The 15,487-nt window shown below is 39.6% G+C and overlaps 1 protein-coding gene across 1 annotated transcript in view; it reads right to left on the reverse strand.

Annotated features, from left to right (window-relative positions):
• Nucleotides 1-15,487, reverse strand: part of TAF7L (TATA-box binding protein associated factor 7 like) — a 61,287-nt gene that overhangs the window by 8,640 nt on the left and 37,160 nt on the right. The window contains 7 exon segments of the mRNA XM_073228196.1: nucleotides 1,686-1,724; nucleotides 1,727-1,811; nucleotides 2,454-2,474; nucleotides 2,477-2,589; nucleotides 9,377-9,455; nucleotides 10,252-10,333; nucleotides 13,705-14,007. Of these exon segments, the coding sequence (XP_073084297.1) occupies nucleotides 1,686-1,724; nucleotides 1,727-1,811; nucleotides 2,454-2,474; nucleotides 2,477-2,589; nucleotides 9,377-9,455; nucleotides 10,252-10,317 (403 nt within the window). The 5' untranslated portion in view covers nucleotides 10,318-10,333; nucleotides 13,705-14,007.

Consider the following 15,487-nt stretch of genomic DNA (forward strand, 5'->3'; position numbering starts at 1 on the left):
AAAAATCCACTTAGAAAATGGGCAAAAGGCATGAACAGACATTTCACTGAAGTGGATATGCAGATGGAAAACAGCACAGGAGATGTTCAGTATAACTAGCCATCAAAGAAATGCAGCTAATACCACAATAAGATCACTATAAATCTATCAGAATGGTTAAAATAAAAAATAGTACCACCACCTAATGCTGGTGAGGATGTACAGAAACTGGATCTCACATACACTGCTGGTGGGAATGTAAAATGGAATAACCACTCTGGAAATCAGTACCGTAGTTTCTTATAAAAGTAAACATGCAGCTACCATGGAACCCCACAATTGCACTCCTGGGCATTTATCTCAGAGAAATGAATACTTACATTCACACGATAGTCAAAAACTGGAAAGAACTCAGCTATCCTTCAATGGGTTAGTAGTTAAACAAACTGTGGTACAGTAATACCATGGAATACTGCTCAGCAATGAATGGAACAAACTATCGATACATACAACAGCCTGCATGGATCTTACAGGAATTATGCTGAGTGGAGAAAAAAAAAGTCAGTCTGAAATGTTATGCATTGCACTATTCCATTTATATGACATTCTGAAAGTGACAGAGCTGGAGAACATTAGTGATTGCCAGAGGTTAGAGACTGGGGGTATGATGTAGGAGGTGGGTGAGAATGGCTATAAAAGAGCAAGATGAGGAATCCTTGTGGTAACAGAACTGCTTAGTACCTTGACTGTGCAGATGGACACATGAGCATACACATGGAATAAAACTGCATAGAACTAAACACACACACACACACACAGGATTACAAGTTGGAGAAATTTAAATAAAATAGGGGAATTGTAACAATGTCAATTTCCTATCTGTGTTATTGTACCATAGTTTTACAAAAACTTACAATAGAGAAAATGGGATAAAGGGTACATGGTATCTCTCTTTTATTTCTTACAACTGCATGTTAATCTACATTTCAAAATAGAAAGTTTAAAAAAAAGCAGCTCAGCCACAGCATTCAGTAGCTTGCCCAAGGTTCTACAAGTCTGAGACAAGTTTAGGAATGTAAGCACAATTCCAAATTCTCAGGTTCTGGATAGATTCATTTTTAAATGAGATCTTGAAATTGAACATAAAAAGTATTAACTAAAGTTTCAAATTCATTACCCCTCCAGATCCCTAAACGACTAGCCTATACCCTCAAGGATCAGGTCTGTTTTTGTTCACTATACATTCCCAATTGCTAGCACCCAGTGCCTGCCATTTAGCTCACACTTAACAAATGTTTACTGAATACATAAATGAATGAACAAGCTAATCCCCAATGACTGTCCCCCCAACCCCATAATCCTCTTCCAATGCATCCAAGTAGACACAGAAATAGCATGCAGCCAACCTTTTTTGTTGTTTGGTGGAAGCTTTTTTTTCTGATATTCTTAAGTGGTGGAGTAACTAAAATAAATTCAACATGGTGAAACATATGACATATGGTAGTCACATATGTATGTGAGTTTTATAAAGACAAAGGTCATGTGATAAGCCACTGGCTCATGATATGACTCATTCCTTTAAGAATGTTTGGATACCTAATGAACCAAACACCTAAGTGTGGTAACAGGGCCCCCTGGCTCATAAGTAATTGGGATTCAGCAGATAAATGCAGTATGCCCGTATGAGAAAGGGGCTGGTGACTTACTGCCATGATTCCAGGCATATTTTTTCTGTTTCTTTCTTTATTTTTCCTGATTACTTTAGGATCAGTAGAAGTAATGGGCTCTTCCACAGAAGAGTGGAGATCACCATCAGCAGAGCACACAAGCATCTACATTTAACAAAGACAAAGAAATTGACTGTAGCAATAAATCTTGGGTTAGTCATGAATCATGGTCATCCTTACCACTAGACATACTGGAGCATAGAAGTAAGGAGAATCTTATTTGACATTTCAAGAAAAGCAAGTATTACATACATTTGTACTCATTCTCTAACTTGGCAGCACTGTACATGGACTCTGAGGGACTGTTTTTCGCTCAAGTGCTTACCACTGCAGAGGAAACATGTTAAAAACAAATATATCTTAGCATTTTGATTTAGAAGTGAAACAAGAGATCAACAGTAGAGGTGATGAGTAAGAACCACAGAAAACCCCGAGTTAACAGCATACTGATTTAACAAAAAGTTCAGGAGATGATCCCACCTGCTCACATTTTTTAGATGATGAGAAGTCACTGTAAATGGCAAACAGGGGTTCTAAAAGCTATTTGGATAAAGTGAAGTAGTGAGAAGTTATGGATCAAACACCAAACCAGAACACGATATTATATTCCTGGGCAGCTGAGCTGGAAATTAGAAATGGCAAGCAGTCATTCACCAACTGGGAAGAAGCACTGAAAGAAAAAGAGGAGGAAGAAAGGGATTCCTTCAGAGATGGGAGACACAGGAGATTAAGAAAACTCATCCATACCTGGGAAATATCTGCCATTTTTTATAAAATGTTTTTCTATTGAGAATTTTTAGGCTTTTGATAATGCGAGGCAGATCAACCAGCTGAGCATCTAGTGAAACATCTTCTATCCCAACAACTGCATGGTGCCCATCAGCTGAAGAGAAGTAAGAAAGATTAAAGTTGCCATCTTCTCAATGTACTTTTATGCCTTCCAGGGATTGAATAATGAAGACTTATGTGAAACAGACTAGTCTTTCAGTGATACTATTTCTCATAATGCTACAATTCTCAAAGAAGGCAGGGCATATTGAGCTCTTTTTTTCCAAGTTTATGTTACTCCATCAAAAATAGCTAAGAGTCTTGGTAATGGTTGTGAACTAAATGTGGATTAAGTGGTAAATGTTGAATTCTCATCCTGAAAGGCAAACTCCTTTCAAAATGCAAAAAAAAAAATCGTTTTGACTCCATTAGAAGCATTCAACTGTGTCATTGTACATGGGTGTTTTCAAAGGGTTTGGTGATGGAAGGGTTGATCCTAGAACAGTGCTAGTAAATCAGCAATCACAAAGCTTGTATGTAGGAGGCAATCAGCAGTATGCAAATCCCACAGATTACCTCCAGTTCTTCCTTGCACACACTACGATAATTACCTCAAGTTGCATAATTTCTACTTCCCTTCCTCAATAAAGAAGAGATGGGAGAGGCCTGGATTAAAGATGGCAGTGTGAGAAGTGAGACAGAGAACTCCTCCCAAAATCACATATAATATGAAAATAGAGTTAACACAACTAATCCTAAAAGAACAACAGGAAAAAAGGCTGCGCCGGACTGCATACACCTGGAGAACAGAACAGACCTCACGAAACAGGGTAACGTACCAAAGCCATGATCCAGGGGGACCCAAGCCCTTCCCCCATCCCAGCTCACTGGCGGGAGGAAGAGAAACAGAGCAGGGAGAGGGTGGAAGCCTAGGACTGCTGAACACCCAGTGCTGGAGATCTGCTTTGGGAGCACAAACCTACATTGCATGGTGCTCTGGAGATTAATGGGGTTGGAAAGCTAAGACAGGCGGAATACTTGGAAAGACTGAGATTCCAGTAGTTTGTGGAGGACAGGGATCCACATCTGGCTGCTCTGGGACAAAGGAAAGACAGGCAGTCTGAGAGGCTTCCTAGCAGCAAGAGGGCTGCTGAAGGGGGTAGGGATCACATAGAGCTTGCTGCTCAGGAGAAGGAATAGGTGGACAAGGTTGTCTGGGCATGCTCCGCCCAGCAGGTTGGGAACTTTCAGGAGCTTCAGGGGCTCTAGCCCCCTTGGATGGCTACTCAGCTCTGAGGTCCCCCACTGTGATATGCAGCCTGCAGCTCCTTCCTCCTGGTTTGCTGGTACTGGCTCGCAAACCGGCAGTCCCTGCTCTAGTGTCAGGCCAGCCAGAGGAAGGCCATGCCTATGGCAGCTACAAATGCAAAGCACAGAGGCTTACACCTGTGTGCTCGGCCCACTGGTTCTGACACTGGAGACAGGCATTGTAGCCAGGAAGCAGGAAACAGCTCTTTCCTCCTCCCAGGCACCAGTGCTGCTCCCCTGTGACCCTCAACATCACTACAGGGGCTGAGTAGCTCCAGAAACTATAGAGCTTCTGGGCACTAGAGGGCACCACATACAAATATGAAATGTCAAAGGAACCTAGTTCAAACCAAAATCTCACAAACACCAGAAAAAGAACCAACTGAAACTGAACTCACCAATCTTTCTGAAAGAGAGTTCAAAAAAAAAAATCATAAACATGCTCATGGAGGTACATGAAAATATTCAAGAACTCAGGGATGAATTTAGGATGGAGAGTCAATCATTAAGAAATTCCATATCTGAAATGAAACATACAATGGAGGGATTTAAAGGCAGATTAGATGTAGAAGAAGAGACAGTAAATGGAATAGAAATTAGTGAAGAGGAATACAAAGAAGCTAAGGCACAGAAAGAAAAAAGGATCTCTAGGAATGAAACAATATTGAGAGAACTGCGTGTCCAATCCCAATGGGACAATATTTGCATTATATGGGGTACCAGAAGAGAGAGAAAAAGGGATAGAAAGTGTCTTTGAGGAGGTAATTGCTGAAAACTTCCCCAATCTGGGGAAGGTGATAGTCTCTCACGCCATGGAGATCCACAGATCTCCCAACACAAGGGACCCAAGGAAGACACCAAGACATATAGTAATAAAATTGGCAAAGATCAAGGATAAGGACAGACTATTACAAGCAGCCGGAGAGAGAAATAAGATCACATACAAAGGAAAGCCCATGAGGCTAACATCAGATTTCTCAGCAGAAACCTTACAGGCCAGAAGGGAGTGGCATGATGTATTTAATGCAATGAAGCAGAAGGGCCTCGAACCAAGAATAATTTACCCGGAACATTATCATTTAAATTTAAAGGAGGGATTAAACAATTTTCAGATAAGCAAAAGCTGAGAGAATTTACCTCCCACAAACCATCTCTACAGTCTATTTTGGAGGGACTGCTATAGATGGAAGTGTTCCTAAGGTTTAGTAGCTGTCACCAGAGGTAATAAAACCACAGTAAAGAAATTAGAGCAGCTAATTATTAAGCAAATAAAAAATTGAATGAACTATCCCCAAAGCCAATCAAGGGATAGACAAAGAATACAGAATATGATACCTAATATATAAATAATGGAGGAGGAAGAAAAAGGAGGAGAAAAAGAAAAGAACCTTTAGATTGTGTTTGTAACAGCATACTAAGTGAGTTAAATTAGACTGTTAGATAATAAGGGAATTACCCTTGAACCTTTGGTAACCATGAATCTAAAGCCTGCAATGGCAATAAGTACATACCTATCTATAATCACTCTAAATGTAAACGGTCTGAATGCACCAATCAAAAGACATAGAGTCACTGAATGGATAAAAAACAAGACCTGTCTATATGCTGCCTACAAGAGACTCACTTGAAACCCAAAGACATACACAGAATGAAACTAAAGGGATGGAAAAAGATATTTCATGCAACTAATAGAGAGAAAAAAGCAGGAGTTGCAGTACTTGTACAGACAAAATAGACTTCAAAACAAAGGAAGTCAGAAGAGACAAAGAAGGACATTGCATAATGATAAAGGGGTCAGTCCAAGAAGAGGATATAACTACGATAAATATCTATGCACCCAACACAGAAGCACCTACATATGTGAAACAAATACTAACAGAATTAAAGGGGGAAATAGAATGCAATGCATTCATTTTTGGAGACTTCAACACACCACTCACTCCAAAGGACAGATCCACCAGAAAATTAGTAAGGAGACAGAGGCACTGAACAATGTATTAGAACAGATGGACCTAACGGATATCTACAGAACACTCCATCCAAAAGCAAGAGTACACACATTCTTCTCAAGGGCACATGGAACATTTTCAAGAATAGATCATACAGCAGGCCACAAAAAGAGCCTCAGTAAATTAAAAAAGACTGAAATTGTACCAACCAGTTCTCAGACCACAAAGGTATGAAACTAGAAATAAACTACACAAAGTAAACGAAAAAGCCCACAAGCACATGGAGGCTTCACAACATACTCCTAAATAATCAATAGATCAATGACCAACTAAAAACAGAGATCAAGCAATATATGGGGAAAAATGGTAACAATAATTCAACACTAAAAACTCTGTGGGATGCAGCAAAGGCCATGCTAACAGGGAAGTATATTGCAATACAGGCCCACCTCAGGAAAGAAGAATAATCCCATATGAACAGTCTAAACTCACAATTAAAGAAACTAGTAAAAGAAGAACAAATGAGACCCAAAGTCATTATAAGGAGGGACATAATACGGATCAGAGCACAAATAAATAAAAGCAAGAATAATAAAATAATAGAAAGAATCAGTGAAAGCAAGAGCTGTTTCTTCAGGAAAATAAACAAAATAGACAAACCACTAGCCAGACTTCTCAAGAAATAAAGAGTCTACACTCATAAACAAAATCAGAAATGAGAAAGGAAAAATCATTACAGACACCACAGAAATAAAAAGAATTATGAGAGAATACTATGAAAAATTACATGCTAGCAAACTGGATAACCTAGAAGAAATGGACAAGTTTCTAGAAAAATACAACCTTCCAAGGCTGACCCAGAAAGAAACAGAAAATCTGAATAGACCAATTACCAGCAATGAAACAGAATTGGTTATCAAAAAACTACCTAAGAACAAAACACCTGGACCAGATGGCTTCACTGTTGAATTTTATTAAACTTTTTGTGAAGACCTAATACCCATCCTCCTTAAAGTTTTCCAAAAAGTAGAAGAGGAGAGAATACTCCCAAACTCATTCTATGAGGTAGGGATCACTCTAATACCAAAACCAGGCAGACACCACAAAAAAAGAAAATTATAGACCAATATCCCTGATGAACACAGATACAAAAATATATTAGCAAACCAAATTCAAAAATATATCAAGAAGATCATCCATCATGATCAAGTAGGATTTATTCCAGGGATGCAAGGATGGTATTGAAAATCCATCAACATCATTCACCACGTCAACAAAAAGGACAAAAAGCACATGATCATCTCCATAGATATTGAAAAAGCATTTGACAAAACTCAACATCCATTAATAATAAAAGCTCTCAACAAAATGGGTATAGAGGGCAAGTACCTCAACATAATAAAGGCCATATATGACAAACCCACAGCCAACATCATACTTAACAGTGAGAAGCTGAAAGTTTTTCCTTTAAGATCAAGAGCAAGACAAGGATGCCCACTCTCCCCACTTTTATTCAACATAGTTCTGGAGGTCCTAGACATGGCAATCAGAGAACACAAAGAAATAAAAGGCATCCAGATTGCCAAGGAAGAAGTTAAACTGTCCCTATTTGCAGATGACATGATATTGTACATAAAAAACCCTAAAGAATCCACTCCCAAACTACTAGATCTAATATCTGAATTCAGCAAAGTTGCAGGATACAAAATTAATACACAGAAATCTGTTGCATTCCTATATGCTAATGATGAACTAGCAGAAAGAGAAACCAGGAAAACAATTCCATTCACAATTACATCAAAAAAAAATAAAATACCTAGGAATAAACCTAACCAAGGAAGTGAAAGACTTATACTCCGAAAAGTACAAGATACTTATGAGATAAATTAAAGAAGATACCAATGAATGGAAACACATCCTGTGCAATCCTCAGAAGGAAGAATAAAGTGGGGGGGATTATGCTCCCTGACTTAAAGCTCTACAACAAAGCCACAGTAATCAAGACAATTTGGTACTGGCTCAAGACAGACCCACAGACTGATGGAAAAGACTAGAGAGCCCAGATATAAACCCAAGCATATATGGTCAATTAATATACGATAAAGGAGCCATGGATATACAATGGGAAATGACAGCCTCTATAACAACTGGTATTGATGATACTGGGCAGCTACATGTAAGAGAATGAAACTGGATTATTGTCTAACTCCATACACAAAAGTAAACTCAAAATGGATCAAAGACCTGAATGTAAGTAACGAAACCATAAAACTCTTAGAAGAAAACATAGGCAAAAATCTCTTGAATATAAACATGAGCAACTTTTTCCTGAATGCATCTCCTCAGGCAAGGGAAGCAAAATAAAAAATGAACAAATGGGACTACATCATGCTTCTGTACAGCAAAGGACATCATCAACAGAACAAAAAGGCATCCTACAGTATGGGAGAATATATTTGTAAATGATGTATCTGAGAAGGGGTTGACATCCAAAATATATAAAGAGCTCATGTGCCTCAACAAATAAAAAGCAAATAACCTGATGAAAAAATGGGTAGAGGATTTGAACAGACACTTCTCCAAAGAAGAAATTCAGATAGCCAACAGGCACATGAAAAGATGCTCCACATCACAAGTCATCAGAGAAATGCAAATTAAAACCACAATGAGATATCACCTCACACCAGTGAGGATGGCCATCATCCAAAAGAAAAACAACAACAAATGCTGGCAAAGATGTGGAGAAAGGGAAACCCTCCTACACTGCTGGTGGGAATGTAATGTAGTTCAACCATTGTGGAAAGCAGTACGGAAGTTCCTCAAAAAGCTAAAAGTAGAAATACCATTTGACCCAGGAATTCCACTCCTAGGAATTTACCCAAAGAATACATATTCTCAGATTCAAAAAGACATATACACCCCTGTGTTTATTGCAGCACTATTTATAATAGCCAAGATATGGAAGCAACTTAAGTGTCCATCAGTAGATGAATGGATAAAGAAGATGTGATACACATACACAATGAAATACTATTCAGCCGTAAGAAAGAAACAAATCCTACCATTACAACAACATAGATGGAGCTACCGGGTATTAGGCTCAGTGAAATAAACCAGGCAGAGAAAGACAAGTACCAAATGACTTCCCTCATTTGTGGAGTATAACAACAAAGCAAAACTGAAGGAACAAAACAGCAACAGACTCCAAGAGGGGAGTAGGGGTTACCAAAGGGGAGGGGTGGGGGAGGGAGGGAGAAGGGGATTGTGGGGAATCATGATTGGTGCACATGGTGTATGTGGGGTCACAGGGAAGACAGTGTAGCTCAGAGAAGACAAATAGGGACTCTGTGGCATCTTACTACACTGATGGACAGTGACTGCAACAGGGCATGGGGGGGACTCAATAATATGGGTGAATGTAATAACCACATTGTTTTTGTTGTGAAACCTTCATAAGAGTGTATATCAATGATAACTTAATAAAAAAAAGAGATGGGAGTGATTTAAGCCTCTCTTATAGTCGATCAAGACAGAGACCACATTCTATTCTTTGTCACATTCTTAGTATCTAGTACAGTGCTTGACACATAGCAATCTCTTAATGAATTACTGTTCAATGTATGGTGAATGGTATTAACTACTTATGAGAGAAGTCAAGTTTTAGTTTATCCTTCATGGTAGCACTTTCAGAATGTATTATCTTCCTGACAGTAGCAGCATGTTCCTAAAAAGGAAGTAAATTGAAAAATCAGGATGAATTGTCTATTTGGCAGCTACCAGACAGGTATGTCAAAGAGAGCCCTCCCTTAAATAAAACCTTAAACCTCCCAAACATTAAGAACAAGGCTATGTACCATGAGATACTGTGCACTGGGTAAGTGAAGTTAGGATGAGGCAGACTCTAATCTCATTGTTGTCTTTCAGTAGCTGCAGTTAATGCCTTCTCTTAGTTCTACATTCCTGCCTCTCGCTGCTACCCTTCAGTTGGAGTTGCTATGGAAAGACTTAACTGCAGTTTTACTGGGCATATTCATTAACCCTAATTGGGGAAATTTCTTTCAGAAGCCCACTCTTAATATAGCTTTCTTAGATTAAGTAGTACTTGAATACAGGTATCAATACGGTAAGAGCCCCTAACACAATGTTGAGGTGCGCTTCCACAGCCTGCCTGGTGGTGAATATGAGGAAACAGTGCTCTTCCCTCTCACTGCCCCTTCTGAGGTGACAGAAAGGATTTTAGAATTATCTTCGCTGTCCAGTGAACAAACTCTTAGCATCTGTGGTAAATGACTGAATCCACGAGTTTCATAGCTGTTTGCCAGGAAGTCAACCCACATGAGACATGGCACGTAGAGGGCAAAAGAAACACTGCTAAAAAGAGTACACACTAGGATAGGGCTGCTTGGAGGCAAATGTTCTCAGTTTTTACAGCCAACCTTAAATAGAAGGGCTACAGAATCCAAGCAGAGTTAATACTTATGTACTGAAGATATTTGGTCTGAGACACAAAGGTTTCTTACCAGAGGCAGACGCAATATAAATTGGTCCTCAAGTTCGTGAGGAGGTTCATTCTGGCTTGGACTCATCTCTTGCTCTTGAGTCCTTGAAAACAGACATAAAACCAAGTCACCAAAAACTCTTGCTCCCTCTGCTGACCACTCCTGGTAGTACTGGTTAAGTTTAGAAAAGCTCTTTTGTCCCTAACCCTCACAGGAATGATGTGTGGGCAGCTCTGAAATACCTTATTTGACATAACTTGATTATTTCTAAAAATCATCTTATCTCCCCTTCAACATATGCACGCTTTACAAAGTTAATTCGAACTACAGGGTAACAAATGAAGCAACAGTTCTTATGAAACATGACTTAGTCTTAATATTCTTAAACTCTTAGGTAAAGAACTACAATTCACCACCACAATGGTGCCAACCAAAGCAAAGTACATCCCTCTGCAGGGAAGAGTGCCAAAGAAAGGTCAAAACCAGACAAAACCACTGGCAGAAATGTTCTATGGTGATGTGAAGGAAATAAGCTTAATTTTCAATATCTCTGCCATAAAGGATTGGTAGGAATTAAGCAAGTTGATGAGATAGCAAGCAGCTTTTTATGACTCTAGAGCCAGCATCAAGAGCTCTGATCTACCTGGGGAAAAGTTAGGAGTCCAGTTCTTATGGCTGGCTATCTATAGTAGTACATCTAACTTCATGGAATGGGCACATTCCTGAAGGAGTGATACAAAAGAACATAAAATCCAATTTGGTGTACTTATTACTAACATTTACTGCAAATATTCTATGTGCCAGGCAGTAACATTGAGTGTGTTAGGTCTATTATTTCATTTATTCCTCATAACCACCACTTATTTGAAATACCCCTAAAAGTTATTTAAAGGAATCTTAAGATGGATCCCTTTATTTAAAAAAAATACACCTTCTATTCACCTATAAAAAGAAATCTTCCCATTGGCAACAACATGGATGGATCTAGAGGGCATTATGCTCAGTGAAATAAGCCAGGGAGAGAAAGACAAATACTATATGATTTCACTTATTTGTGGAGTATGAAAACAAAGCAAACAGAAGGAAAAATAGCAGTAGACTCATAGATACCCAGAAGGCACTAGAGGTTACCAAGGGGGAGGGATTGTGGTGGGTGAGGTGGGGAGAGCTAAAGGGATAAAGGGGCACAATAATTCATAATCACAAGTTTATCATGTGAGCAGCAGTACAGCATGGAGAATATACTAAATGACTCCATAACATCTTACTAGGTTAATATATAGTAACCACACTAGAGGTGAGGATTTAATAATATGGGTAACTGTTGAACCACTGTGTTGTATATTTGAGACCAACGTAAGATTGTATATCAACTATACTTTAATACAAAAAATATGCCTTCTGTAAAGTGAATAATCTCCTTCATTATTTTAAATCTTCTTTTCCATCTATTGGGATGTATATGCAGTGGCTTGCATCTTAGGTTTCAGGGCTCACACTTCTGAGTAAATTTTTTCTCAAAGGTGGCAAGAAAGCAATGTACAAATGTGAAACCTGACCAAGTTTTCTTATGAAGTAATATACCAAGTTGTAAAATCTCAACACCTTAAATTACTTAAAAGCTCCAGTTAACATACAGCTCCTAATACTCTGTAAACCGTTAACTGGGTTCTGAGTTTTGAATTTGAATGTCACTAAAGCACTAAAAACTTCTTAAAAAATACATACAAATAAATCTGAGACCCTGTTTCAGTGAAATCATTCACCAGTGATGATGTTAGTCCTTTAGCATGACTTCAGCAACTACCAGAAAGGCCTAGAAAGCACAAGAGATGTCAGCCGTGGAGAAACAGACACCCGGGATGAGAGAGATTATTTGCCTCTCTCTCTGTCATTGTCTTTCATTGTCATAAATGATTATTGGTAACAATCATTTCTTCTCTTCCTGCTTTAGACAGTTATACAGATACACAGACATACACACACACACACACAAATACAAAAACCATTTGTAAACATCAGGGAAAAACTTAATTACAATAAAGTAAACACATAAAAATCTTGGGACCTAGGCACATTGCCTAAGGGAATGAAGAGTAACAAAGATTTAAGGTTGGGAGTAGCATTACAGATTATTTGAAGAACTAGTTGGTAAACAAGATATTTATCAGATCAATAGTAACTTTTCAAATTCTCAGCAGAACTGGGAGGACAGTTTGTTCATTCCAATGCCTTTTTGGCAACTCCTCTCTTATGAAAGAAAGACTGCAAGAACTAAAACTATTTCAGAGATGGTGGACAACCTTGGTTGAAATGAGTTGTGATTAGTTTTATGTGTTACCTGCATTTACCCAATGAGCTGCTTGTATAGTATTTAAGAAAGTGCACCCACTTTTTTCCAGCAAGCACTCTTTGATACCTAATTAACAGGACCACTGTCCACTACTAATAACCCCGTTCGCCTTCCTACCCAGCTCTGCCTCCATTTAGGGGAATTAGAATTGAAATTAGAATTACAGCTCGCAGGAGGGCGCCAAACAAGTCAGCACAGCCTAAACTGGTATTTTCTCAGGTGGCTGCTGTTTGGAGGCAGTGAGCACTCCATCCTTATCCCAAGGGCATTCAGCTTGCAAGGTAAGAGTCCAGCTCCAAGACTTTGATCCCATTTCCCTGGAAAACCTCTCGCGGGACCAAGGGACTCAAGCCTTTGCGCCTTGCCACCCAGGCAGGCTGGCGAGGGAGGTGTGGCACGCAGGCGCCAGGCGCTGACCCGGCCCCAGGAGTCCCCTGACCGCCAACTCAGTCGCTGCCTCGCTGCCTAGGGCCGGGACCACAAAGGCTGCACAGGGGGGACCAGCCTCTGTGCCCGGGGGCAGGGGGTTCAGGTGGGGCCTTGAGTGGGCTCAGAATGGACAGTGGAAACAGGCTACAGGCGACTGGTGCCAAGCGCGCCGCGCCTCTCCTCCTCATCAGGCCTGCGCAGCCACCCGCCCTCAAGATAGCAGCAGTTCGCTGCGTGCTCGAGCCGGACGACTCGAAAGGCACTCAGCGTGTCAGGGATGTGGCCACTCATGGACCTCGCAGCCCAACACTTCAGAACAAATTCCCTGGATACAGGGGTGACCTTCGGGGCGGCCGCATTACCAGTACCCTGTGATAACTGTAAAAGGGGTGGTACATTCGGTTACTCCTAGAATCTGTTAGAGGTCGCGGCAAGGCGACCTCTCCGGGTGACGAATACAGCGCCCGTGCAGAACCCTTAGATAACTCGAATTCGGGCCCAGACTTCCCCATTATTAACTGCTCCCGTCTCCTCAACAGAGTCCGTATTTTACATCTTTTGGAAAGGGACCCAAGTTCCACCCACCGTGTATTTCTCCTAAAAAGGTGGTGGCACTTCAAATAAACTTCTAGAAGTTCACGTCTCCCAAAGAATAGCCTTAATTTACAGGAAGAAAACTTCGAGCCACTGACCTTTCCCTTCCAGTAAGTTTCCCAGAGAAGCTGCGTTGGCAGGCGTTTGGAAGCCTTGATCATTGGCGGTTTCGAGGCCGTGGTCGCCAGCAGTTTCAGCAACGGGTCCATATGAGTTTGGGGATCTTGTAAGCTCGTTACTTCTGATGTTGAAACTGTTGGTGTTGAATCATTTTCTGACAGAACTGGTGGTGTCTGTTCCTCAGGACCATCATCTACCGTTGATATCACAAAATGGCTTCCAGTTTAGTCATGTGACTTTGGAAGGTACAGAACTTTCAGAGAACTATCAATTGCACGCTCCTTAAAGACACAAGGATAATATTAGAGATAACTATGGGTGCCTGTTGGCTATAATAGCTTTGAAATCTCTACTGCTGAACAATTATCTAACCTTAATCATAAGGAATAAATATTTTTGGAACACTAATTATTGTACAATTTCTGTTGGACAGGTGATATTTTTTATTCAGTGAACCTAAATTACCAGAGCTTCAGATGTAGATAAAATCATTTTGGCTCCCTTAAGAATCCATCCACTGATCGCTGGCGTTATGTTCTTAGGCTACCTCGGCAGGTTGTAACTTATTTTGTATTTACTATAGAATATTCTTAATGGCATTCTTAACCAAAAAATAATTCTTTAATAATGACTCAAAGGAAAAATTTCATTCTCAGTAACCTGAAATGGCTGATGGTATATGTTCTGAATGTGAAATATATGAATTATATAATTAACTTTCCTTGTTGTGATGGCCACTAAGACTCTCAGAACCAATTTTGCAACTCACCCTTGACAACTGTGAACCTTACTGGTACATGCTGATCTTTCTCTTATCTCAAATAACCACATTCTCTCCCAATTTCCTAATTATTTTATCTTGTGCAGTTACATTGAAAGCTGTTTCAAAAACTTTTTAAAAGAGAATCAGATATAAACATTAGATAAATAAAAATAGTGTTCTGACAGAAGTGTCACAGGTAGCATCCCAATGGGTAGAGGAGGGGGAGTGTAGTAACTGCTCACTTAGAAATTTAATCATCCAACAAACGTTAATTCAGAATCTAATGCACCAGATTTGGCACATTAATTGTTTATTAAGTGTTTAAAATATGGTAAGAGTTATATGGAAGGAGGGAAAAACTATCCTTAAGATATAGGCATACACATATGTAATTTTTCCTTGATTGTTAGATTGCTAGCCCCTTTTTAAGGAAGAAAAGAATGAAAAGTGCAAGAAAGGAAAGGGCATGAATTACAGTTTCTGTTGATAGGGGAGAGCTTATCCAAGAAGTAGAATTGATATACAGATGAAAACCTGTTATATACATACTTTATATTGTCAAATATGTACACAATGTATTTCTGGGTTCTGTTCTGTCATATTGCTCTCTCTCCAACAAGTTCTTCTGGACCCTATCCCCTCCAAAGTCCTCCTTCCCCTTCTCTAGCTATGGCTTCAATCAATTTCATCATTACAGCAAATATGCAGCTCCATGCATTCCTTCAACAGAAATTGATTTATGTGTCAGGAATGTTTTAAGGTTAATAATAGCTAACATTCATTGAGTGCTTATTAGGTGCTAAGCTCTTGGCTAAGAGCTTTGCATGCATTACCTCGTTTAACCCTCAGTTGCTGTATGAGTTTGGTGTGACTAGATCTTTTTTTTCTTCAGATGAGTAAATGGCAGAGTCAATACTTAATTTAAACCCAGGTCCATTTAACTCTGTGTCCATGTTTACATTCTCAGACCTCCCCTACACAATAAGATGTGCAGCTAT

This window comes from Manis javanica, chromosome X (genome assembly GCF_040802235.1).
Source record: "Manis javanica isolate MJ-LG chromosome X, MJ_LKY, whole genome shotgun sequence".
Classification (NCBI taxonomy): Eukaryota; Metazoa; Chordata; class Mammalia; order Pholidota; family Manidae; genus Manis; species Manis javanica.